Source organism: Wyeomyia smithii, chromosome 3, assembly GCF_029784165.1.
Source record: "Wyeomyia smithii strain HCP4-BCI-WySm-NY-G18 chromosome 3, ASM2978416v1, whole genome shotgun sequence".
Lineage (NCBI taxonomy): Eukaryota > Metazoa > Arthropoda > Insecta > Diptera > Culicidae > Wyeomyia > Wyeomyia smithii.
The window spans coordinates 39,219,365-39,245,996 of record NC_073696.1 but is presented as its reverse complement, the minus strand read 5'-3'; the positions used below and the strand labels follow the sequence as shown (position 1 = coordinate 39,245,996).

The following is a 26,632-nucleotide window of genomic DNA, read 5'->3' as shown; positions in this document are numbered from 1 at the left end:
GCATCAGTCCTGTAATAGATATTTCTGAACGATGTTGTTTCTGGCGTACCATCATATACCATGTACCCCGAATACCCTTCATCCCATGAAGTGCGTTTGGATGTGTATGTTTCAGTAAATGGTTTCTATAGAGACGAATCTATGTGATGCGATAAAAAACATATTGTTTTCTTTGTATTGGTGAGCATATATATGCCGAAGGGGAGATATCATTTTCAAGTGGCTGGCCAATGAGAGCCAATGCTGAAATTTGAGTATGGGGTGGTGGGAAAGGATATGATTATGTTAAAGCGAAGAAAAAGGACGGAATTATTTCCGTGATCCATAGAGAATACTCTTACCTATAAATGAAAACATTGGTTGAAGCAAAAGACTGCCGTAGACGCAGGAATGAGGGACAAAACAAATTTAATTCGCTTTACCATCCGGCCGTGTCGTAAAATGTTGTGTAATAGAATATTGGCGTCCTGGCTGCTGGTTGTTTTGGACCGCGTACCACTGTGGTAGGGGGAAGGCCTCACTAGAACACTAATGGAAATCAGTAGTGTTAAACTTGCCAGGTTGCAACTACGGGACATAATAACGAAGTTTTCTTGAAGCATCCACTTGACACGAGGATTGGGAGAAACGTGAGTATTGTGCGGCGAAAAACGGATGTTGGAAAAACAGACACTCTGTTTGCTGCCTTTTCCAACAAACAACGATCAGGCGAATGGCGGCAGCAACGCGTAGTGTGGAAGAACATGCGTCCGTCCATCGAGGCGCAATGACACTATGTGGAGTGACGAGTAAACTGTGTTTTTAATATGATAATATTTAAATAGTGAGAAGAGATATTTGACTGAATAGAGTGAATGATTTTAGGCTTTTATGTGCAATTGCGCTGTGCTGAGGCTGTGTATGAAATGAAATTATGATAAATTTTTTTTCGCAAAAGTGTTGGTTATGTGATGTAAAATCATGGTTTAGGAAAACTTTTGTTTAGGTTATTCAATATGTAGTTTGTTCAGGTTTCAAGTGGTATAATTATTACGGTTGATAATAATTTCGCGTGATCACACAGATAGATTTTATTTGTGCCAAGATTTAAATTCGATATTTTTTTAATATTTTTCATTTTAGTGACTTCCACCCGCCGGTTAGTGTTTGCATACAACATATAATTGCTTGTGTCTTCTAGATAATTTTGATATTTTCATGGTTAAACAAAAGTTATGGAAATAATTTTTCTATATCAAGATAAATCTATTTCGATGATTTTTGTGTATATTTATAGCAAGAATACATAGCTGTAGGAAGATTATAGTAGAATTTAACAGCACAATGCCAAGTTGCACTTCTCAATAGCAAATATGCTCTTAAACTAAAGTTGAAATGGCACCACTAAGTTGAAATTTTTGTAATAACCGGCTCAGTTTCAGCTGTTCACCAACCTAAATGAATAAATTGGAATTATGTAGAAGTAATATTCAAATCATATAAAACGATTGTCTCAAACAGTCTGATGTTATAAGAAAGATTTGCTATCAATCTCAACAAACAGTGAGAACTAACATTCTAGAAATGTAAGGTGCTGTTTTTGTACGGTTGTAGCAAGCCAGTATGTTCAAATCCCAACTCAAGAGAGCCTGTTAATGTCAACAGGTCATTGCAATTCTACTCTGGGTCGTGCACATCAACGTGGACAGAAAAATGTTAAATATGACTTCTAGCAAAACAGAATTAGAGGCCAAACAGATAGAACTTTCAATTGAATTGTTTAGCTATTCACGGATTTCTGATTTTTATGTATCAGCTAAAAGAGTGTAGTTTTCTGAGCAAAACGTGATTTTTAAAAAAAATTATCATTGTCCTTAGATTTTTAAATGAAGAATGAAAAACCGCTCTAAATCGCTACAATGACAGTTGGTACATGGGCGAACTGTCATTGTAACGATTTCGAGCAGTTTAAATTTGTGATTTAAAAATTGAAGGCAATGATAGAAAATTTTTGAAAAACACGTTTTGCTTAGGTAATGCAGCTCCTTCAGATGATATAAAAACTGATATAGCTAAACAACCCAATTCGGCTGTGAAAACTTTGAAGCATTTATATACCAAATCCAAAACATTTATATACCAGAATAACCAAAACCAATCAGAATACAGCTCAAACTATCTGAAAAGCATTGCTGGAGGAAAAAATAAACCATAGCAGAAATGGACTAAATCTGGCTGAAAGTGGTTTCAAAAACAGAACTAAAATTTTAAAAATGGAGAGTTTTTTTCAATGAATCTCAATTCTATAACATCTTATCCACTAGGAAGGACATAAAAATTTATCAAGTTTAACTGGAGCGGTCTTAAAAGCAAGAAAAAAGTAGGAACCAAAATAATCAAAAATGCACTCTGAAATAACTGAAAATACCTGAAAAGCTTAGGAAAATAAACCAAAAAAGGATATGGCTACTAAATCGACTTTAAACAGCATAAAAATAAAATAAACTTAAACACATTTCCCATTTCTAAAAGGTAGAACGACCAGAAAATAACATGATCAAAATTCGGCCAAAATACCTGAAAAACGTAGGCCAGTGAAAAGGTCATAACAGATATCAACTTCAAACTAAAAAGAAAGCCGTTCAAAGGAGCAGAGAAACGTTTCTATGACCAGGGAAAACAGCTAAAAATTGATACTTTTTATATTATAGAGCGCATCAGAAAGTATGGACACACTTAGAAATGATTGAATAATGGGTATTTTCATTTCTGAGGTTAAACTTTTATTATACAAACATTTTCTCTAATATATTTATATACAAATGTGTACTGCTTTTTGCTGTTTCTCATCATTAACCGTATCCAAGATGGCCGACTTTTTCTTCAACCGCCTTCATAGCACAGACGCTCTTCTAACGGAAGTGGCCACTTTGATCCAGTCTTTTTTTGATTTTTTCCACTGGAGAGATACCAACTGGTCTCGGCTGGCCAAACAAGCCTGTCGTCATATGTCCGAATCAAGGTTCGGGAGAGGCTGTTAATATCAGTAGGATCGTAGTGCTAGCCCCGTAATTGTCCTGTACACTAACAGTTGGCTGCGAAGTCTTAGATAAACAGAGGGTCGAGCTCCGATACGGAATGTAGCACCAAGGCTTTGCTTTTCCACTGTATCTGCTGCTCTGACATGTTTCCTGAGGTTTGCCTTCAATAATGCCTAAAATGTCTCAATAAGGCATATTTCCGAGCAATTTTACGGATTCATGTGCTTCGGCACAAAAATTACCTCGTTGTCTTCAATCCACTTCGTGATATTTTTCGTGAAACTTTGACCGCATTGAGGTACGTGTTCCCGAAACTTTTGAGCACTATTTCTAAGCGATATTTTAAGGTTATTTTTTCAACAACTCTGGAGTATTTTGTGATAAGGTCATATGTCTGAACGTAAACAAAACGAGTGAGAGATGATTTGTGCTTGTGAAGTACAAGAGATATAACTCTCACTCGTTTTGTTTACTTTTAGAAATTCGACCTTATCACAAAGTAGTCGAGAACTCATTGCCGCCCTAGTACACATTGTGCGAATAGCCTTCTAAAACTTAAACATTAGCTTATATAATGCTCATTTCGTCTATAAGGATCCCCAAGAACATTTCAAAAGTCAATTTGTAGTGAGACCTTGTAGTGAAATACAACCGACGACGTAAACATACAGACATAAGCTGTACTACTATTCAGGTTTCCAATAAATATTTATTCATATTACTAACAGCATTAGGTACAGCATTAAACATAACATCGCAACGAAGATTTATACTAACTACTCGAACTAAATAGCACTCTTCCAATGAATAAACTTACTAGCAAAATTAAACTATTTACAGCATTATCACAGCTACTCGAACGGCCGTTTCGACCGCCCGTCAAACTGAGCGGCAGTTTGTAGTTGTAGTTCTCATTGTACTTCAGCTTGACAGCGTCAAAATCTTCCGGTAGCTCAACGCATTGCGAATCGAGGAAGTTTATCTCTTCGTTGCTGCTCTTGGCTAGAACGCACAGCTCGAGCGAGGACAGATCATTTCCAACAATGTCTCTGCCGTTGATAATCGCGAGGCGGTTACTATAGGACACGACACGTTCGTAAATGATGTTGTTCTGTTTATCGCGGACATAAACGTAGAAATCTCCAATGTCATTACTTGAGGTGACATACCAGTGAGCAATCAGTTGGCCACGGAAGCTGTGGAACATCAGAAAATAAACCCTTATTACATTGTCTAATAATACGGCATAAATGGAACTCACTAGGCTACTTCTCGAAACCGCAACTCTGGAAGAATTTTATAAATATCTTTATCTGAAGCTGGAACGCACGATAGCAGTTCATCAGTAACAGTATGTAGATACTTGTCGGCAGCTGTGGCAGGCTCAGAGCAGCGAATCCGTTGATATATCTCGGGAATCACTGGCAATCTTTTCAGGTAGTTATACAAGGGTCTAACATAGCAATCGCACAACAACGGGTTGTCTATTGGAATTCATAACAAACAAAAAATCATTATTAGTGTGACTTTAACAAAACACGCAGTAGGCTTATCAAATTCGGGGTAGTAAATTTAGACAAATAATTGTTTAAAACATAATTCATTTGTGAGGTTAAATAGCTAGCGATGAAATGTGTTACTGAAAAAGCAAATAAGTAATCTGATAATTGATTGGAGACCAACCTTCAAACCACACACTCAGGTTCGATGACTTCATCCTATCTACCAGCGCTGTATCAAATTTGCCAATCTGATTAGCCCGCAAGTCTAGTAGAGCCAATCGCTTCAGCTTCAGTAAACTGTCGTACGATACGTTCAAGATGCGGTTATGATGCAGCACCAATTCGGAGAAATTTTCAGCCATATTGAACACGTCACTTTCCAGTTTTGTTAGCTCGTTGAACGAAAGATCCAATGTTTGGAGGGATGTTAAATTGCCCAGAACACCCTTCCGGATATCTTTAATGTTATTGTGAGAAAGGTTGAGATCCGTTACGGTCTTCGTTCCGAATTTCAGATCGTGCGATATGATTGACATTGTGTTGTAGCTGAGATCAACTTTACGCAATCGATACGGGATGTAGGGATCGGACGGGAAAGTCTTCTTAGTTAAAAAGCTAAACTGATTATGGCTGAGATTGATTTCCTCCAAACTGAGACAGTGGTCTAGTACTCCGTTGGTTTTGTTGTCCAAGCTGTTCAACATGTTATGTGATAAATCCAACTTCCTTAGAGAGACCAGTCCTAGGAATGCATCGTTAGGAATCGAGCTCAACAGATTGTGGGACACGTTCACCGTCAATAACTGTAGCAGTCCATCAAAGGCTTTTCCACTAATTTTCTGCAATCCATTGTTCATCAGTTGTAACTCGAAAAGAATTGGAAGGTTTCCTAATGCTGCTTTCGGTAAACTGGTGATATTGTTGTCTTTCAGATGCAGATACTGTAGCGTTCCTAGATCTCCTAAACTGTCACGCGGTAATTCAGAGATTCCGTTTGCTTCCAGGTTTAGTCGCTGTAGGGTTAATAAACCGGCAAAACTTCCTCGTTCGAGATTGTTTTGTAACCTATTATAGCTCAGATCTAACGTGAGCAATGCGTTCATTGTAGGCCAGGTCTTATCCGGAATTTCATTTATTTCATTGTAAGCCAAATTCAAATGGTTCAACGAAATTGGGATTTGGAAAATTCGTTCTAGTTTGTTATGCGTCATTGTAAGAAAACGCAGTCCGCTGGTTTTAGCCAAAGCCCCGCGGGTAATGTCCTTCAAAAAGTTATGACTCAGATCCATCTCGAGTAGAGTCGGCAGGGTTCCAAAGGTGGACGGACCAATTTTCTCCATAGCGTTGTGGCTAAGATTTAAGACCCGCAGCGAGAACAGATTCTGAAATACGGCATTGTAAATGAACGAGATGTTGTTGTTAGACGCATCGATTGTATGCAATTCGTAGAGTTTGGGGAATGTATTCTTGGGTATCTCCACGATGTTGTTGAATGATACGTTGAGCACTCGGAGCCCCGTCATATTGGCCAGCGGAATTTGACTCATGTTGGTCAGTAGATTATGGGTAAGAAGCCACTCCGAGGCGTATGTCGTTTCATCGAATGCTGTTCGTGGGATGCTTTTAATAAGATTGTGGGATAGATCGAGAACTGTCATGTTGGCACAATTGATGAATGAATTTGGCTCGATGGTTTCCAACCGATTGTATGATATATTGATGTGGGTAAGATAAAGATCTTTGAACGCATCTTTTTGAATTTCTGTTATCTCATTTTCAGCTAAGTTTAGCACCTGGAAATTGTTCGAAAAAATTAGTTCTATTGAATATAATGGTCGCCAAGTACTCACCTCCACATAGTTCAACTGGAAAAACATCTGATAGTCAACCTTCTTGATTCTGTTTCGAGCCAAATCGATAGTGCCGATTCTAGTCACTGAGCCGAAGGTTCCTCGACCAACATCACTTATCATGTTGTCATTTAAATATAATCGTCTCAAAAATCTCATTCCACGAAATGTATTGGCATCGATTTTTTTAATACTATTGTGAGCCATATTGAGAACTCTCAGGACAGCATTACGAGCGAAGGTACCCCGCATGATCTCCGCTAGGGCATTGTGTGATACATTGATCCACGTCATTTTAGTCAAATCTGACACGTGAGACGCATCCAGTTTCGTGAGGTTATTGTAACTGAGATCTAGAATTTCAGCTTCTCGAAGACCTTTGAACTGTCCTTTTTTCAATGTGACTATTTGATTACCGTGAAGATCTAATGTTTTAATTTTTTTGAACGACTGGAATTAAAAATAGTTTTATAAATAATCCTTCTTATCAAATTTTGTTTACCATAAAAACGTCCATTCCGATATCGGCCAGCAATCCGTTGACAAAATGGAACTTTTCCAATATTCCATCGAATGACATCCCGCTAAAGACACCTTTGGGTAAGTTTTCGATCCGGTGTCCATCGATGTTGAGTACCTTCAGTAGGCCCAATATTTTTAGCGCATCGGCGGGGAAAGCTGCCAGCTCGCTGCGCATCAGATGCAGCTCCAGCAATGTATCGTTAATTCCGTAGAATACATGGTCACTGATGCTAGCGATGGGTGTATCATGTGCATAGAGCCGCTTCACGCTTAGCTTGTGCAGTAGGGTTCCAAAGAGGTTTTCTGTTGTAGAGGAAATGAACGTGTGGATAGTAAAGAAACCGGAGTTAGTATTTGTTCATAAGTTAGTGTAAACCAAACGGCCTCTCAACAATTGAAAAATGCCGGCGTTCCGATCACACGGATTTGAAATAAAACAAAAAAAATAACATATGCCGTTCACCAGCGGAGAAAAGCCTTGAACTTGAATTCGATTTGTCTAACACGCGGATGTATAGGCAGACACCGAACATTAAAACTATGCTATCCGCGAGCGTTCGTATTCATTTACACTACTATATGCAATGCGATGCAGCAACTGTTGAGAGGAAAATGTATTGGAACAACAACACTGTTTCCTCATTTGATTTTGGGAAATCTCGAAACGCATCGATAGTGGCCTCTTTGAGCACGCGCAATTCAATTAACCTCTATGATGCGTAGTGAACAGCGAATTTTGAAAAGTGTAGCGATTAATAATGAGGAAACGTGAGCGCGAACCATAAACTATTACCCAACAGCTGTAATGGATTAGATGCGGTTTTTTTTTAAATGCCATAAAAAATACTAAACAACATTTGCTTATTACGAAATCGATTAAGTGATTCTGGGTTTTATGTGTCGTATTGTTGCGGGTCGAATTCAGCAGTTTTAGTTTCTCTCTCAGGTTTTTAGAAGGCTTCACTAGATATATTAACCCTCTAGTGCCCAAGTTATATTTCTAGACGGGCTTCGATAAAATCGCTATGAATCATTATAAACCTTTTTTAAGTACACTAAAGTCGCTTTTTACGCGGGGGATACGTGCCGCGTAAAAAAAACCGCGTAAATTCCGGAATCCGCGTAAAAAAAACCATCGTTCATTTTGCATTCCGAGTGAAGGGGAACCGAAATCCGGGCAAAAAAAAAATGCCGCGTAAATTCCGGAATCCGCGTAGAAAAACCGCGTAAATTCCGGAATCCGCGTAAAAAACCGCGTAAATTCCGGAACCCGCGTAAGAAAACCGCGTCAAAAGTGACCTTAGTGTATTTATTAAAGCTTTTAGAGGTTTGACTGAAGCCCGCCAAAGGCGTGTAGAATTTTAGTGATTTGAATCAATGACCTATTATGTCTTTTTTCTACATTTTTGAAAAAATATCCTAGTCTAGTCATTTGTTGTTTCCACATTAAAATGTCTGAAATGCTCTTTGTTATATGCAGTAACTTTATTTTTTATTTTTTATTAAATCTTATGCTACACAAAACAATATTCGTTAAATAAATATTTTATTCTTTTGAGATTTAGGCTGAATTGGGCACAACTATTCATTTAATTTTGCAGAGCCGGATGAAGCATTAATAGTACGAAAGTTGGAGCAACGATTCAATTGGTTAGACGAATATGAAGGCGATTCTCCTCTTTACTACACACTTAAAACTGGATCTCGAGCTCGGCCAAAAATCATCCGAGTTCACTCGGCAATTTTGGATTCAACCGGTATTTCAGCAAAAAAATGCCGGTTGCCGACAGTTGTCAGATCATTTTGCCGAGACTTCGTCCAAAAAACTAAGCTTGACGAATCTCGTCTCTATTTTTTGCCGAATTTATCGTTAAACACTGTTGATGCCGAGGTCAGCAAAAACATTACTGGTATCTCGGCACAAATTTTACTCGTTGCCGTGTTTCGGCAATACAGCTGTCATTCTCATGAACGAGTTGCCGCCATTTTTCTTAATGCAAATTTATGCGTGTTACGGGTGAGCAAACAGGAATCGGATACAAGTTTGGCTGACATTTGTGCAAATTACAAGTGTTTACAATCCGGTAGCAGAAAAAAATGTAGTACAGTTTGGGGGGAAGTGGCTGGAACTTAAAAAGTGTAGTTTCAAATCGTGTGAATACAATATTTTATTTGTTTTAGGGATAGGCATTGACGTAATTTTAGATTAGATGTTTAGCTCAATGCCCTACTGGCGAGCAAGATAAAGATAAGTATTCAAGATTAAGTATGAATAAATTTCTTTACTTACTAAAACTCATCGAGCTTATAATTTATCTTTTGAAAGAAAACTACCTGAATCACAGCAAAACTATTTTCTGCGATTGGATTCCACTGAAAAAACGGCTCTTTACTGTGCCGAACATTCAGCTTATATAACCGAAAGGTCGTTAGACGGTTTGCCGCTTCTCGGCTGGATTTGCCGAGAGCACAGTCAACTGTGTATCGCGATTCTCGGCATAAAATGACATCTGTCAAATATTGGTTTTCCGAGATTTTCGGCAAAAGAGATTCAGCCGAGATGGTTACCGAGCACTCGGCTGTCCAAATCTCAGCACAAACAATGCCGAGATTCGGCGAAATTTTTTAAGTGTGTACATTAGAGTTGTTGTTAGTTTCCATAAGAGTAAGAGTAAGTAAGTAAGTATAGTCTCCGCGAACGTTGGGTTCATAAGATGACTATAAAAACAAATATCCTAATTGCTATCATTTTCGTGATTTAGGCTTCAGTTTTACCTTTGTTATACTAAACAAAGGTTATAAAATCGGTCGAAAAACGCAAAATAGATCCATGATCCGGAGGGCCGAATCGTTTATACCATTCGACTCAGCTCGACGAACTGAGCAATGTCTGGTCGTGTGTATGTGTGTGTGTGTGTGTGTGTGTGTGTGTGTGTGTGTGTGTGTGTGTGTGTGTGTGTGTATGTATGTATGTTGTCTGTATGTATGTGTCGCAAAATACTAACGCACCTTTCTTACAGAACGCCGATTTTAATGTTCTTATACGCAAACGAAAGCTACTGTGCTCCCCCAGAATGCTACCGAGTGGATTTTTGATTAGTGGCTTAGATTTTAAAATATTGATCAAAGAGTATTTTTTATATAAGACATTTAACTTTTAAGGCAAAATTAATGGCACGGAGAGCCATGTGTTGTACACCAATTTACTCAGATCGACGAATTGAACAATTTATGTATGTTTGTGTATGTGTACTTGTACGTATGTATGTGTAAATATGTTGTTTATATGTGTAGTATATCAAAATCGACCCAAAAAAGAAAAATAACAAAAAAAAACTCTCTTTACAGAACGCTTATTCCGATTTTGATGTTCGCATGCTCAAATGAAAGCCCCAGAGATCTTTGGAAATCATACTGAGTGCGATCTTTTATTGGTTGCTTGAACTGTAGAGTTTTGACCAAAGTATATTTTAGACATGGGATATTTTACTTTCTGGATAATTTTTCTCTCTCACTGCTTTTTTCTCTTCTCTATCCCTCTTTTTTCGTATCGCTATTTATTTCTCAAAGAAAATCAACAATCATAGACAACTTTTTATAATCTTTACACTCTTCGTAGTGCGTCTTAACTGGTGTAAATAAATTACCGTTAAGCTTTTTCTTTGAAATTTGAACCAGATTTTAGAAGAAACTGCAATGCTTACTTAGCTCCTTTTCTTCCGAAGCTCCCGTCCTCACTTCTTATAAAATATATACTGAATTGTACGTTGAACCTAGATTTGCGAAGAGTAAGAAACATTTACAGCTTTCCGGAGCCAAGCATTGTAGCAAAATCTGATCCCACAATGTGCACATGTAACACAATTAGCGATGCAGATATTTAGAAAAGCTTTACCAAAGATGTAGAGACCTATTTACGCACGTATGTTTTAGTGCCACCCGTTGAGAAAAACACAAATAAATCGCTGTTTTGTTTGCAATGCTACGTTTTAAACAGCTGGAGAACTTTTTAGTTGAATACTTGTTTTATGTATTAAATTTGTGACCAGAAATCTAAAGTAGCAGGTGAACGTAATCGGCAAAATTAGGAAAAAGTGTTGAAGCAACTCTACATGGCTATACACGTTTACTGGTATGCGCAGGTGAAAAGTCACTTATCTCTATGAATGAAACAATATGCTCATGTAAGATATAAATATTGCTTTCTAATTTAAGACTAAGTGCAAACAGAGTATCCATGTTATTCCACTTCTCGTTATCGCAGCAAGATTTAAAAAGTCTTTATTTAGGATTTTTTCATACAGCCTAGGCCTTCGAAAAGAATAATGTTCTTGCATACACTCTGAAAATCTAAAATTCTCAAAGATCGTGGAGAACCTTCATTTTCAGATAAGAGAGAATTTGAGATAGAATTAAATTGACAACTTTCATCAATAGCTATATTTTTTTCCTGTATAATTCTAAACTTTATTTCGAGAGCAGGTTTGTAGAAGTTTGCTTCAATTCGTAAAAAAAACTTGATGCTGATTCATAAATCTAGGTCCTGCGATTTCTGAAAATAAAGCGAATAAGTAGAACCGCATTAAACTAACATACATGGTTGCTGTTCTGGTGTGAAATCAGCATCATTGTTATTTACAGTCAAACCTCCATGAGTCGATGTTCTAAGAGTCGATATTTTCCTATACTCGATGATATTTTCAGTCCCTTCGATTTCCCATACAAACTCAATCCCAGTAGTCGATATTTCTATTACTCGATGCCTCCTTCACTCGATGGTCCCGCATGGTAACTTTGCTAGTTGTTTGGTTTCTATGAGCCGATGTTGTTTTCCAATTCCAAGTTTTGTTGACGTGAAAGAGTAAATGACATCTCAATTCGCGCTGAGGATGAAGAAAACTAAGAAATGAAGGAATAATGTGCTGACTGTAGTCCATATATGATAAGCTAGACCGGATTTTTATTGAATTTTGTTAGCGAAACTAGACGAAACAACAAACTCTAGAGCAATAATACCGGAAGCTTGACAGTTAGAAAAACATCTTGCTTCTTAGTATCTAGCTGAATTTTTTATCCAGGCAAAAAATCATTTAAAAGCAGAGGCGAACCAGCTGAAAGCCTCTCAAATAGACATATCATTAGATGCTCACAACTCATTTTACAAATCTGCAAATTTTGACACACGATATCAAGAGATGCTAGATTTATAGTGTAAAAACCAACGGACATATAAAAATGCCCTCATTTCCTATAATCAATTTTAACTCTTGCTATCAAAGGAAATGTTACTTTTACAGTGTGAATTTTTTCTCCAGAACTGCAGTTTAACTATCTATAACATTGCCGAATACACTGCCCCTGTTTACATAGTTGACGTAAGAGCCAAAATGACCAAAATGCACTTTTTCGTTGATTCAGCTTCCTTTCCCTAAAATACATACACTACAAACAAAAAGAAACCCATCTTGTTCTGAAACTTTTGAGAAATATTGCAAAAACGTTTTGGCGTAACTGCCAATTGGTTGCAAAAACTGGCGTCACTCAAACAGGGTGCAATTGTTTATGTTAAGACGTTTTATTCGACTGTCTAACTACTGTCTGTTTGTCTAAGTTAAGTCGTTTAATTCGACAAATATTCCATGGAAAGGGGTGAAGGGGAAAGTAGGATTGAATAATTGTATTGCATATTAATATTTTCACAAAACACTCAGCCTCAGGAAGGTGTAAAGTCACCGTGTCCTTCCCCCTACTAGTGGATATTCGCATCAGATGAAATAATTAAAACGTGTGTGTATAATACGGTGGGTAAACTTAATTGATTTGTCAGAACGTTTTTAAGGTTCTATTTGGGGCCCCAAACAATCCTGACACTACCGGAAGTGGATTGATCGATCAAGCTCTCTAGGAAGGAACATGCGCAAAAGTTTTCCTATACAAATTCATACAAATTAATGTATATGCATATGTAATGCACCAATCAGAGGCACGAGTAATCCATATCCGCAAGGTTTAGCATTGTCTGGGGGCCTAAATTGAATCAGAGAAAAACTTTGTCCTGGCTCTGTGCTGTCAAGTTTGCATTTTTCCATGTAACGATTACCCACCTTAGCGTAAATGTAAGTCTTTATGCATGTGTTTGTGCGTGTTCGTCTAATCGCAACTGTCGATGTACAATAACTGACGTTTGACCGAAACACGATTGATCAAACTGAATCAACTGCGAGGCAGAGTAGGAAGTAGTCAAGTTTTTACGCCAAGCTATGCGAACAATCTGCGAGAAAAATACTTGTTTATTCGCATAAACTGGCGTAGCGGTTTTTCTGGATCAATTACTACGGGCCGACTCGTATAATCCATGGGGCCTGTTTTCAAACATCAATCTTTATAAAATTGACAAACTATTTTGTTGGAATTGTATTTCAATATAATGATTTAGGGTAAAATAACAAAAACGCGTTTTTCTCGCAATGATGGTGTTGGTTGTTACGTCAACTATGTAAACAGGGGCAGTACAGTATTTCAATAAAACATATTATTATTTAATACATTATATTTGACATATTTTTGCCATTTTTGAATTATTTTCCTAGAATTGTGATTTCAAATGATCAACCAATATCATAAAATTAAATCTTTATCAATATCGAACAAATTGGCAGCTATATCGAAAACAATCGGTCCGGATCGATTCGCGAAGCAAAATGAATTGACTCTAGACTAGGGTGGTTTACTGGTAAAACAAAAACCGAAAAAAACCGGTAAAACCGATATTTTTTCCAATACCGAAATACCGGTATTGGAGAGGCGAAAAAACCGGTATTTCCGGTAGTTTTCTTAAAATTAAAAAAAATAATTGTCACAATATTCATAAATCATTGTAAGGTTAATGAATGCTACCCACTTAGGTAGGCGTAACAAATCAAATGACGGTCTATATAATATTATATATTTAGAAACATTGAATATTAATTTACTCTAACCTATTTATCAATTTTTGTTTCTTTCTTGTTTGTTCTGCTTGGATTCAAATTATGTTTTTGTGTGTATCGATAATATATCAAAAAACTTCTTATCAATAAAGCAAGACATTTATTTTTTAAGTAGAACAACTAACTTCTTTACACACTCATACTTACAGAGGCAACCCGTGGATTTTGAACCTACCAGTTCAACCACAAATTCTGAAAATCATAGTTTGGGGCAGTAATCACAATCTTGTCCGCGAAAAAACGTAAGTCATTATTCGTTTTGTGCTATTTAAAAGTAAAACTAAAAAAATAATATTTAAATATAAATTTGGATTAAGGATTTTTTTGGCGTCTCCGAGTGCATTGCACAGGTTGCACCTAGTTATGAACATGTTGCTCCTTATACAAAGCGTTTCCAGGATGAAATAATCAATCAATAAAAAATTTTGTCCTAAAAATTATTGCTCCTTATTCTTGAGGAAGCGAAATTTAAATAACTGTAGCATGGCCAAAGCTTCGTCGCCCAAACCGCAGCGAATTTTATTAGCGATAATTATAGCTGAGAAAAATGCTTTCTCAGGTTGAACTTATTATGGAAGAACTGTCAAACAGAATAGAGAAGTATTTACCTTCGATTCCTTCGAATTTGTAGAATGTAAATACTTGTCTGATCGTCATTTCATTTTCTTCTTCATTCATTTACTCTTCTCAACAGTTTCAATAATTGTTCCTCTAAGAATTTTAAATTTATTCAATAATTTCAAACTAAGTTTTGCGATGTGAAAGAAATTTGCAATAAAAATCTGCATGTTTTTTTTCATTAATATGAGTTTCGAAATAATGTTCTTCGCAATCATATCACTGGGTTCATTCATTAAAGTTTTCCAAACACTATTAAATTTATCCAGTGTTGTATCTGGATCGTATAACACCACAAAAGATCAAAACAAGTGGTCCAAATCTTACAGAAAAAAAAGCTGGGTCGTAATGAAGCATAGGTACTCATCAATGCAAAAACATAATTATGCAGCGACACGTCCATAGATGCGACCTAGGCAAAAAATAGATTTCAAATCCAAATTTCTGTATATATTTAATTATTTTTCAGTTTTATTTTCTAATAGAGAGAATGATTTGCGTTATTTCCCTAAACAATGATTTCCAGAATTTTGTAGTTGAACAAGTAGGTATAAAGACCACGAGTCGCCCCTGGTTTGTATTAGTCAGAAAAAATAAAAATACCGGTTTTTTACCGGTTTTTATTTTTATAAATACCGAAATACCGGTTTTTCGAAAAGTCGGTAATACCGACCACCCTACTCTAGACACCTGTTGCTAATAAAATTGATTAATATCTTGAGTTTATAATAACAAAAAATAGTGTACACTACTCCATGCAATCTACTGTATGAATAATTGACGACTTTAAAATTTTATTCTATGAGTCGGTATTTCCTTGAGTCGATGGTCCCCACGTTCGATTATCTCAAGAAAAAAAATTCAATTACTTCTAGCCAGCATTTAAAAATTGGTTTGTGATCGAAAAAATAAGACTCATGTACTCCAGTGATAACATTCTTATTACTTGCAAAAACCACGTCAATCTTTTAGTCAATGATCGTCTTTGGTTAACTCTCTGAAAACTATCTTTCAAATTCATTTCATTCATCATTGAAATTGGAATTATGATGGTATACGATTTGTAAGTGACTGGCCAAATATGTATAAAGTAATAGTTAGTATAACAAAGGTTTCTGCACCACTAGGTGGATTAATTTAGGTTTTTGTTTGTATGATGGATTAATTAACACAAAAATAATTTCAAAGTTTTTGAATTTGCGCAGAATTTTATCCAGTTTACAGGCAAAAGGTAAATATCGAAGTGCATGGAATATTCACACTTCAAACTTAAAAATCTCTAGCTTCTTCGCTATAAGCAAAAACATAAAGGCAACGCAATTAAGGTTTGTAGTTCAACAAAGACAGGACTTCACAATAGCGATAAGTGACCTTTCACGTATGCACACTGCTAAATGCGTATAGCCGTGTATAGTTGCTTTTGTTTTTTTTCCAAACTGTAATCTTGTTCTCGTTGTTCCAAACTGTGTCTCGTTGTTCAAACTTTTTATCATTTTAGCCATTTTTTGCCGAATCCCTTTTGCAGTTTGGTGAATAGTGTTACGGTCAAAAAATGGTCAACTTCAATTTGCCGTATTATTCTTATCGTGAAAAAACGTGAACATCCCTCATTTTAAAGATGTGTGTGTATAGTATCATGCTTTATGTTTGATTTTGACATTTGCTCTTCCGTTGTGAAAATGGCGTCGGAGCAAGAAAACCAACGCATCAAAATTTTGCTCGCGCATCGTGGAAAATCCGAAGTACTTTACGCCACGTTTGTCGACCGCCAGGAATACAGGATCGGGGGGAAGCCGACATCCGAAGGCCGCCAAAACGAAAAAAATAGTGACCAGTAGTTTCAAGCAGAATCCCAACTTTTCCGCCCGAGATTACGCTACGCTTGCAAACTGGGAGTATCGTCTACAACTGTGAATCGAGCGACAAAACGAGTCGGACAGTCGACTTACAGAAAGTTGGTGACTCCAAATCATGACGATAAGCAAAACCAGTCGGCAGACAACGATCGCGAAAACTGTACGTGAAGATGCTGACGAAAGTTGATTGCGTGGTACAGGATGATTGAACTTACGTCAAGGCAGACTTTAGACAGCCTCCTGGACAGGAATGTCATACGGTAACTGGATGAGGAAAGGTGGTAGAGATTTTCAAACACATTAAGCAGTCGAAGGTTGCAAAGAAATATCTCCCGTGGCAGGCCATCAGTTCCCGTGGTTCGAAGGGGAGCATTTTCCGCTCAGTCAACCAGAAAATTTATGTGCAGTAGTGCCTGAAAAAACGTCGGTTGCCTTCTCTCAAAAACGCAGTTGTTCCGTGCTGTTTTGGCCAGATTAGACATTGTGCCATTATGGAAAAAGGCGATGGAGTCGTGTGCCGTGAACAACATCTTTCCATATAGGAAAATACTGGGCTATCGTCAAGCGAAACCTAAAAACACTAAATTTGATTTTCTAACAAAAAAAAAATACCGAGAAAAACCGTGCCAGAAGCCGCAAGCTCACTGCGACTACGTGTAAGAAAAGAGGAGGCAAGAGCTGTCGAAAATCGAGTTCACCGTCGGAAGAAGTGTGAGCACGTGGAGCAGGTGCTCGCCAGCGCAGAAGACAACTTTGCTGGAAACGACGTGCGAAGTCAGAAGCTGGAATTTTCTTGTGCACACATAAAGTGTTCTCTCGTATCCTGTTCTTCAGATTAAGATTATTAACGGAATCCTTCGTCGGTGAATACCAGACTGGTTTTCGTCAGGGGCGTTCCACGACGGATCTAATGTTCACGCTGCGACAGACCTCAATAAATTCCGGGAGTATAACTTACAGACTCACCATCTGTAGGTTTTAAGATTACATATGACTCTCACTAAACGAGCTGTGGCAGGTTATACTAGAACACAGTTTCCCGACGAAACTAAATAAGCTGAGTCATATGACGCTGGAGGGATCGAAATCATGCGTGCGGATAGCTGGTGGGACATCAGTCGCGTTCGTAACGTTAGATGGGCTGAAGCAAGGGGATGCGCTCTCCAACTTACTGTTTAACTTCGCCCTTGGATTGCAGTACGAAGAGCAAACACGCAAAGAAACTACGATCATCACGAAATCTCATATGCTTCATGGTTTTGTGGAAGACATTGATATCATTGGTATCGACTGTAGGGCCGTGGAGGAGGCCTTCAGGACTTTCAAGAGGAAAGCAGCGAGGTTGGGATTTATCATAACTCTGCCAAAACAACAACACAGAGCCTCCTACGAACTACGTAACCAGCTAAGGGCTCATAGTATCGTCACAGTGGGCTTTCGCTCGTAAATGTAGAACAACAGTCGCCTCCCACAGAAAGAACAGGATGGTCAATCGACACTCGCGCATTAAAGAGATGCACACTGTTATTCGTTTGGCTATGTGGTTTTGGCTCATTTCTGTTTACTTGGTTCTATCTATGTTGAAAAATATTAATACAAGACTATGGTATAATTATTATCCAGAATCTCCGCACACAACGTGCGTAATTTTCATTTCTAGAAAAAAAATGTCAAAATACGTTTTAGGACAAAAACGTCGTGTTGGCGACAGCTCGTTTGACATGTTTGTTCAAGAATGTTTTTAAATAGCGAGCCGTGCCAATGCAGAAGAAAAAGAAGACGATTATCGCAGTGAAAAGTGGTTCTACAGTGACCATTTACAAGCCTGACCATGATACTGCATTGCAGCAGCTTTTTTAATGGAGACGCATGATGGTGGACATTAAAGATAAAAAATTCTATCTCCAAAGTAAAATAAATAGACTTTCGTGTAAACTTGATGAAACTTGAAACAATGTCAAACAATAAGATCTCCTGGATGTAAAACCCTTCAAAACGGCTAAAAACGGCTTGTAGCTGCGTTTTCGCATAGTTAGTGTTATTTAAGGTACAGTTCAATATTTATCTTGAAAAGGTCTTTAAAGGAAAGGTATTATTTAACTTCAAATTGATACTAAAAGATTTAAGATCGGTTAAACGGCTCAAAATTTACAATTTTTTTTAAGTTTAACATTTTGAAAAAGTTGATTTTTGAGCTAAACATTAAAATACGGGGTTAGAATTTCTCTATGAAGAATAACTATAGATTTGTGTATGATAGGGGTAATAAAATTTTCGGATGTCTTTTTTGCAGGGAATTGCTGATAGATTAAAATCAAAGCAGAATAGCTCTTTAAAAAAGTACCAATCCTATTTCAGGCTATAACAAAAAATTATCTCCCTACTCTACACAGTACCAAAGAATGAAATTTACAACTAATACAAATGAAAGCACATAACGATTTCTAGCACATAAAGTGAAAAACATATACAATTCCACACCGTAAATAATGTACAATACAGAATCGTTTTAAGACATGTAAATTTGTACGTTAATTGATATAAACTTAAAGCTTCGAATATAAATATGCATGCAAATTCACAATATATTCATTTACTTTGCATGTGAATATAATGCCACACGGAATATTACGTGGTTTCCAATGCTCCATTTATGTGCATTTAAAGTAATGTAAATTTTCTTTACTGTGTAGAGAATTTTGTGTATGTGTACTACTAGAGTCAAATCTTCACTTCTTTCGTTTATAATTATTCATTTGATTTTTCTAAGTTGAAAGTCTATTTTTAATCTAAGACAAAAGAACAGTTTTACGCAAAACGTTGTTGCAAAAAACTCAGTGCAATGATATTCAAAAATAAAACATTTATGACTAAACTCTTGGCAATATCAATCATTCAATTTGTACCGATTCACAACTTTGAGCAATTTTAGATGCAATCTTCTCTTCTCATTCCAAGAAACGGTGTTCAATGTGATTCTATGTGCATCGCCAACAATAGGTTTGCCTAATTTTTTCTTCTGCATGTGTTTGCTTCGAACTTCTGCAGTTGCTACTAATTGCCGTACGATTTAATGGTGGAATCCGCAAAACAGCAAAAAAAAAATCACGAGCATTGTCAAGTATTTTGATGTGTGAATTCGACGACTCTCAACTCGACAGTTGTTCGTCAACATTTTTCAATCTGGCTCGAAATTCAGTCTTAAAATGTACCTCTGGAGGCCGGAGCCCACACTTTATTCTTCCATTGAACTTTCAACTCCGATCACTTTTTGGCAATTGTTGTTACGCTAAAAATATTAGAGCAATAACCATCATGAATAAAAAACTGTTGAGTCCGGCGTGTATTAACTTCACGTTCACTTCGCCTTGGCATATGCTGTTGCACGAAGGAAACTCATCATTTAATTAACACATGGTGTATCGTATTATGTAAAGCGTAAAACTTGCCGTTCCTTAATCGATTTAATATAGCGCTCGTTAAAGATACTTTCAAATGCAAACCATGCATGGGCGGCTCAGCTACAACTGGGTCGGTTGACGTAGACGTGAAGAAAGAGTTTTTTTTCAGAGCTGTGCCTACATGAAGCGAAAGTCCCAATGATTTTCTACCAGCGATTTGCGGGAACTTACATCCGTTCCATACGAGAGAATTAAGTTGATTTCCGGATAAATGTGAAAAAATTTAGAAGTGATGTTCAATGGAAATCCTAATTAATATGACATAAACTGAAATTATGGTTAAATTTAAATTGAATATATTGGAATAGATCCTGCGCCTTTTTCGATCAATTGTTTTCCTCTCCATCGAAAATTTTGATTCAAACATACAAGCGGAATGATGTGAAACAAGAAAAAAATTCGTCCATTGTTACGCTTTAGTCGACAAACATGCAGTGAAAGCTCTAACATGTTTTTTTTTTTCAAATATGTCGAAGTGGTAGGCTCCACTAGGGTTTATGTTAAACATGCTCACTTCATTTACTTCTGATGAAATAAAGTCAACATGAAAAAATTTTGTCATTTACAATGAAGCTGGACAAACTTTGCCGGGAAAACGTGCAAAAAAGTTTCGAAAAGCGTTGAAACAGAAATAAATGCACACTTTCCTCAACACTACATGACCAACCAAACTGGAAACCACCAAGAAAAATACGACAGCCATGAACGGCAGTTAGAGTGGATTGCCAAATAAAACAACTGGCACACAACACACAACAAGCAAAACCGCTTGAATGGCACATGTGAAATCTATAAAGAAACAAAACGATAACTCGAGTGAGTTTTCGAAATATAACCTGGAGACCTGCATACACCTGTTCCCTCGAGTGAAATGCCGCCAATTGTGTGGTACTTACTTATTTTACACCGCTTTATGTGCAGCTCCTCCACCGGTACGTTCAGGCTGGCTACATTGATGAAAGCTACCGACAGGCTTGCCAAGTTGGAGTTCTCGCACTCAATGAAGATTCCATCGTCCGTTCCACGTGTGCAGACGCAGGGGTACAGGAGTTTTGTTCTATAAATGAGGAAATAATTTTCGTGTCAGTTGGTGCAATTTGATCGATGCATAACAAAGAAGCTTGTGCAGTGCAGTTGTTCATGTTGAATAATTCCAATTTGATTGTATGAAAAAATATCAATTAAGACAATTATAGGACAAGAAATAATTTGCTGGAAAGTGTAGCAATTTTGTATAAAGCTATTGGACCCCTCAACTAGTAGCATATAATTGTCTTAAACTTTTCAATAATATAATATAATAAATATAACAAAGGTGAAAACTGAAGTTTGAACATGAACTAATATTTTTCAAGGCTTCTGATTATTCTAAATACACGAGAAGTATTACCATACTGCTTTAGATTGGTTATCTGATCATTTTTGTGACAATCTAGCTTTCTTTTGTATATAACATTCTTTATTTTTATTTCACTTTTTTAAGAAGATTTTCAGCCTTCGTTATACATAATTGTTACAAGTAGTACATTCGGAAAAGATGAAATGAAAGATTTTTCGTGTTCGCTGCCGGAGTTTGTTCTTGTCGGTGTTGTTTCGTTGCCTGTCTAGGTCGATGAAATGCTTGACGTCTTGTTTGTCATCGTGTCAGATTTGAGCATGTATACCAGTATCCTTCATTCATTCGCCAGGGCATCTCGAATACTGTCCGGGATTCCATGGGAATCCCGGGTGCTTTAAAACCGGGACAGTTTATAACCATGTGTTCCATCGTCATTGTAGTATTACAAATGTCTTTTTTTTAATCTTTTCTTAAAGGTTGTTGCTCTACCGATACTTATAACATTCTTATTGAATGTGTAAAAGCTGTTGAAATTCTGGGTAACACTGGTTTAGAGTGTAATATTTACAAGTGCAAAGTTTCGTCTCAATCTGTGTATTGGTTATCGAGATGGCTTCAAGCAAGAAGTGCTTCGACAGCAAATTATGAGCGTAATCGTGGAAATCCAGGCCAGTCCCACTAATGAATTGCGAAACAGTTGAGAATCTACCATTCGACCGTGTCCCGTATTTGTATTTGTATTTGTATTCGAATTTGAATATAGGCTGAAAGCCCGTTACCCATTCTTAATAATAAGTTTTACATTGCACTTATACAGGTTAGTTACATACAAAAATATAAATATACACACTTAAAATTTATTGCCGGGTCTCGGTAATTTTTGCCGAGAACGGCACCACTGAGTGCTCGGTTAAAAAAAGAATGACAGCTGTCACATTTTTTCGTAAATCTCGGTTCAACCTAACTGAAATTTCGGCATAAATTATTACCGAGCTATCACTGCCGAGATTGCGGATATTTTGTGCTGAAATTTCAGTTAGGAACACCGAGATTTACGAAAAAATGTGACAGCTGTCATTCTTTTTTTAACCGAGCACTCAGTGGTGCCGTTCTCGGCAAAAATTACCGAGACCCGGCAATAAATTTTAAGTGTGTAAGGTTGGTAAAATACTAGTCAAATAATGAGAAAAAAAACACTAATATAGTTGTCCTTTAAAGTATAAACTAAGCTTATGTTTTAACACTGATGTACTCATGTCAATTCTGATGATCTGCTGCAGTGTGTTGAAGGTATTCATAAATTGAGTAGTTGGCTCGTTCTGCGAATAATTCCTGGATCGGAGAGGAGGGTCAAACGTTCTACGTGGTCGAAGCGTGACTTGACTGTTGTTAAAAATTAGTCTTTCAGCAAGAAGTTGGCTGTCAGTGCATCCGGATAAAATGTTCGTAAAAAAGACGATGTCGTTTATCTTGTGTCGTGAGTTTATCGTGTCAAGGTTCACCAGAGAGCACAAGTTCTGACAGGGAGGTAGTTCTTCTCCATTCCACCCGAGATTCCTAAGAGCAAGCTTAACGAATTTTTTCTGGACTGCTTCGATTCGCTGAATGTGAGCTACGTAGTAAGGCCGCCAAACGACACTTGCGAAATCGAGTTTGCTTCTAACAAGTCCTTTGTAGATTGCTAGAATTGCGTGAGGATCATCTAGGTCTCGGCTATACCTTCTGACGAGAGAAAAAAGTTTCAAGCTATCCACGATAACATTGTAAATATGTTTCGTGAAAGACAGTGTACAGTCGAAGGTTACGCCTAAATCGCGAACATATTCAGCACGTGGTACAACATTACCTGAATAGGCATAATTGTACAATACGGGGTGAGCTTTTCTAGTAAATGTCTGTACTGAGCATTTGTTTGCGTTCACATGTAGTCCACAACTATCACAGAATCTTCCGAAAATTTTTAAATCACTCTGCAATCTTTGGCAGTCGTCATTATGTTTAATAGGTAGAAACAATTTCGCATCATCTGCGTAAATCAAAACGATTGCATGGCAGATCACATCAGGTAGTTTATTCATCAAAAGCACAAACAGTAATGGGCCCAGATGACTGCCTTGTGGTACTCCTGAGTGGACAATAAATTAATTCGATTTACTTCTCCGGACCTTCACAAACTGCACTCTACGTTCTAGATACGACTTGAGCCAATTGTAGAGCGAGCCACGTATCCCTGCATCTGCTACTGCCCTTAATATACTGTCAATGCTAACAGCGTCGAAGGCTGTGCTCATGTCTGTATAGATACAATCAACTTGAAACCCTTTGGAGATGTAGTCCGTAACCAAAGCGGTAAACTCACAAAGGTTTGTAACAACGGATTTGTTTTTCAAAAATCCATGCTGCACTGGAGAAATCTGATTAGCGATTGTTTCATAAAGCTTTTTATACACTAGTGATTCGAAAAGCTTCGGGACAGCTGATTGTATTACAATTACACGATAATTTTCTACATCATAGCGTGAACCTTTTTTATGCACCGGCGTAATTTGCGATATTTTCCAAATTGACGGAAAATGACCGGAAGCAAGCGAGGAGTTAAATAGCCATGTAAGAGGTCTTACAAATTCCTGCTGAAACTGTTTTAAAAGTTGGTTCGATAATTGATCTGGGCCAATGGACTTTCTCGTGTCTAGTTCTCGGACACTACTCTCCACGCTATTGTGCGACAACTGATATGTTACTCCATCATCTCCGTCCCATGTGGTAAATTCGTTCAAAGAGACCCAGACGACCCAGTAGCGACCTGGCTGCGGAGGAACAACGAAGACGACCGACTCTGTGAAGGCAAGGAAGGTGGGGTGTACTTCAAGCGCGATCCAAACCTTTTGGTTTGGGACGTGGCCAAGAAGTTCAATTCTTCCGTTTAATTCATCCAGCAGACAATGAAGCGGACCGTACTCCATGTCTTCAGTGTAAGGATGGCCAATCCCGTGCCAGGAGCCTCTACCGGTACAGTCGAAATACATCGCCAACCAAGCAAGTCCCCGGCCTCGAGTTAATCTTTAACTAGTCCCACCTGGATATTCCGGACAAAATTGCCAAGAAGTATTTCATGTGGTAGGCAACTAACAATGGCACTATCAATGGCCAGATATATGAAGTATAATGCCTCCGGAAGGGCCTGCTGCTCTTCTTCCGGTCCCTCAAAGGTGACACTCTGTTTCGATGGGCGATTATAAAGAACAAGTTCCGGAGAATAGGAAACGGTTTTAAAAACGACTAGCATTTAAGGAAAAAATGGATGAAAGTATGTAAGGTGCAAGTGTTGCACAGAATTTGATAGGTAGCGTTGAGTCCAAGGTGCGGACATTTAGCCTAGGAGAGGATATTAAATAAACCAATTGGGCAAAAACATAGCTAATATGTGTTTATTTATTACCTGATCGTTGCTGCGAGTATAGTCTTTAGTATGTATTGATCTCGAGTCCGAGATATTGTTCACAAACATTTCCCAACACAGACCTCGTATCGAAACTTTCTACTAAGCAATAAAACTACAATGAGTTGTGAGATAGTTTGTAATCTCCAGGTTTTCTTTTTAATTCTTCTTGGTTTTAACATTTTATGTTGGAACATTTTTTATTCATAGGGAATATAACCGTATTAATTTCACAGAACTCGATTAGCAGGATTTTTTTTTTCTAGATTTCGAAATCAATGAAACACATGAAATATTGGCAGCTGTGGCAATAAATATGAGGTAAATTCGAATATTATGTTAATTATTAAGTTAATAATTAAGTTTAAAACTATTTTTTAGCAGCTTCGAAAATTGAATATATATTTGCATTTGTGCACACAGGAAAAATAGTGACAATAGCACATTTTAAACAAAACGCTATACTTACTTTTCCGGACATGTATACTTTGGCCCTGGTGGTATATACTCCGCAGCGGCAATTTGCAGTAGGCTCAGGAGAACGGTTATAATTAAATTTCGCAGCATACCACTCCCCAGCGTGTGTTGTTTCATTGTTGAGCAGTTTGAATTGCCTTTCGCTTTTGATATACAACTGCTAGCTATTTTCACGCAGTCACTGCACTACACATTCACTGACTAGACCGGTGTTCTCAGCGCTAGCCACACTATTCAATGTGTTGTTCGTTCAGCACCCGAAACAGGAATCGCAGTGTCGTTGTCAGTCATGCGATAAATCGGTGCGACCTTCAAGATCATACTGGCCGAGGAGTGGTTCGGCTACTCCCCGGTTGTGAGTTTTTTCTTACTATAAGCACCACCACAAACGTGCATCGAGAGATTCTATGCTCCCGTCGCCTTTACGAAGTTTACATTTCTATTCAACAGTATTACGCTGTAATAATAGTTGGTTACTAGCTATATATTTAGTAGTAAGGTAGAAGAAATATATTTTTGTTATATTTGTTATAATAACAAAAAAGTCTAAAGGGTAAAGAAACTTTCTAATTGCATCAACCAAACTTAAGAATGAATGTATGTTAGCAGCATCATTATTTCTTCATGATTATGAAGTATTATATTAATGGTCTCGGTAAAAGTATTTTCAATGTCCTAACTTTATGATAAGGCTAAAAATGATCAGACTGTACGAAAACGAGGGTAAATGCTTTGAACATAAACCTCGCATGGATTACTCCAATTTGGATACGCTTTTGCTTCTGTGATGCTGCCACAGGTTCGTCACCACTGATGTTTGAGTCTCTCGTTGAAAGCGCGGCTGGCTCCGATCGACTTTGCAGCTTAACGCGTTGTGTAATAGTCATAGAAAACTGTGGACAATGCACAGCAGCGTAAAATACGTTTGATTTAACGTGGCCTTTTCTATTTCAATTCAGCTGGTCCTTCTCATTTACATTAACTATTCATTAATGGTTGTAATTTTCCACCTGTACGCTTGGCGGATCAGCGCAGACGCTCCGACATTATGTTGCGATTCACATGTTCACTCTATTATGGATAATTAATTCAGCAAACCACTCGCATCTGCGCTAGCTTTATATGAGACTGCAAGTTACAGACGGTCAATGATATCGTTGCGCTCGCCAAGGTTGCTATACTGGATTACATTTTTATATGTGCAACTATTTCCTGGCGACAATCCAAATCAGATTTTTCGTTCGAGACAGCTACAATTGATCATTCTTTTTGACACACTTATTCACCATAGCAAAACATGACTAACAATTGCTAAATTCGGATTTGACTATTGAAATGCCCACCCACCAACGTGCACTCCCGTTGTAATGTGGTCAATTAAGTTCGACTTGAGATGTTGAGCTCGTACCGTAAGATTGCCACGATGCCAGCAAGATCGACTAAACGCGACGAATGTGAAAGTGTAACTGAGACGAAGCAGTCCAAAGCTGGTTTCAGGTTGGATTTGATCGCTGGCCCCATCGCTTGTAGTCTTCTGGTCATAGTACCGCAGCGCACGA

General features: G+C 37.6%; 1 protein-coding gene and 1 long non-coding RNA gene across 7 annotated transcripts; one reads left to right on the top strand and one right to left on the bottom strand.

Moving 5' to 3' along the window:
- The first annotated feature begins 284 nt into the window (after positions 1-284).
- On the top strand, positions 285-9,189 carry LOC129728078 (uncharacterized). Its single transcript, XR_008728623.1, has 2 exons — positions 285-629; positions 8,496-9,189. It is a non-coding gene; the product is annotated as an uncharacterized LOC129728078 (long non-coding RNA).
- On the bottom strand, positions 3,710-26,587 carry LOC129728077 (toll-like receptor 6). 6 transcript variants are annotated; one of them, XM_055686456.1, is made up of 8 exons: positions 26,482-26,587; positions 25,066-25,530; positions 20,715-20,875; positions 6,875-7,197; positions 6,373-6,822; positions 4,704-6,315; positions 4,282-4,504; positions 3,710-4,216 (listed from the first exon to the last, which is right to left on the bottom strand). In XM_055686456.1, exons 2-8 carry the CDS (start codon positions 25,188-25,190, stop codon positions 3,793-3,795), a joined length of 3,318 nt encoding a protein of 1,105 aa, XP_055542431.1. In that variant the 5' UTR covers positions 25,191-25,530; positions 26,482-26,587; the 3' UTR covers positions 3,710-3,792. The 6 variants fall into 6 exon arrangements, with proteins under 6 accessions (XP_055542431.1, XP_055542430.1, XP_055542428.1 ...); XM_055686455.1 differs by having other exon boundaries at positions 26,421-26,551; XM_055686453.1 differs by having other exon boundaries at positions 26,084-26,540.
- Between the last annotated feature and the right edge of the window lie 45 nt (positions 26,588-26,632).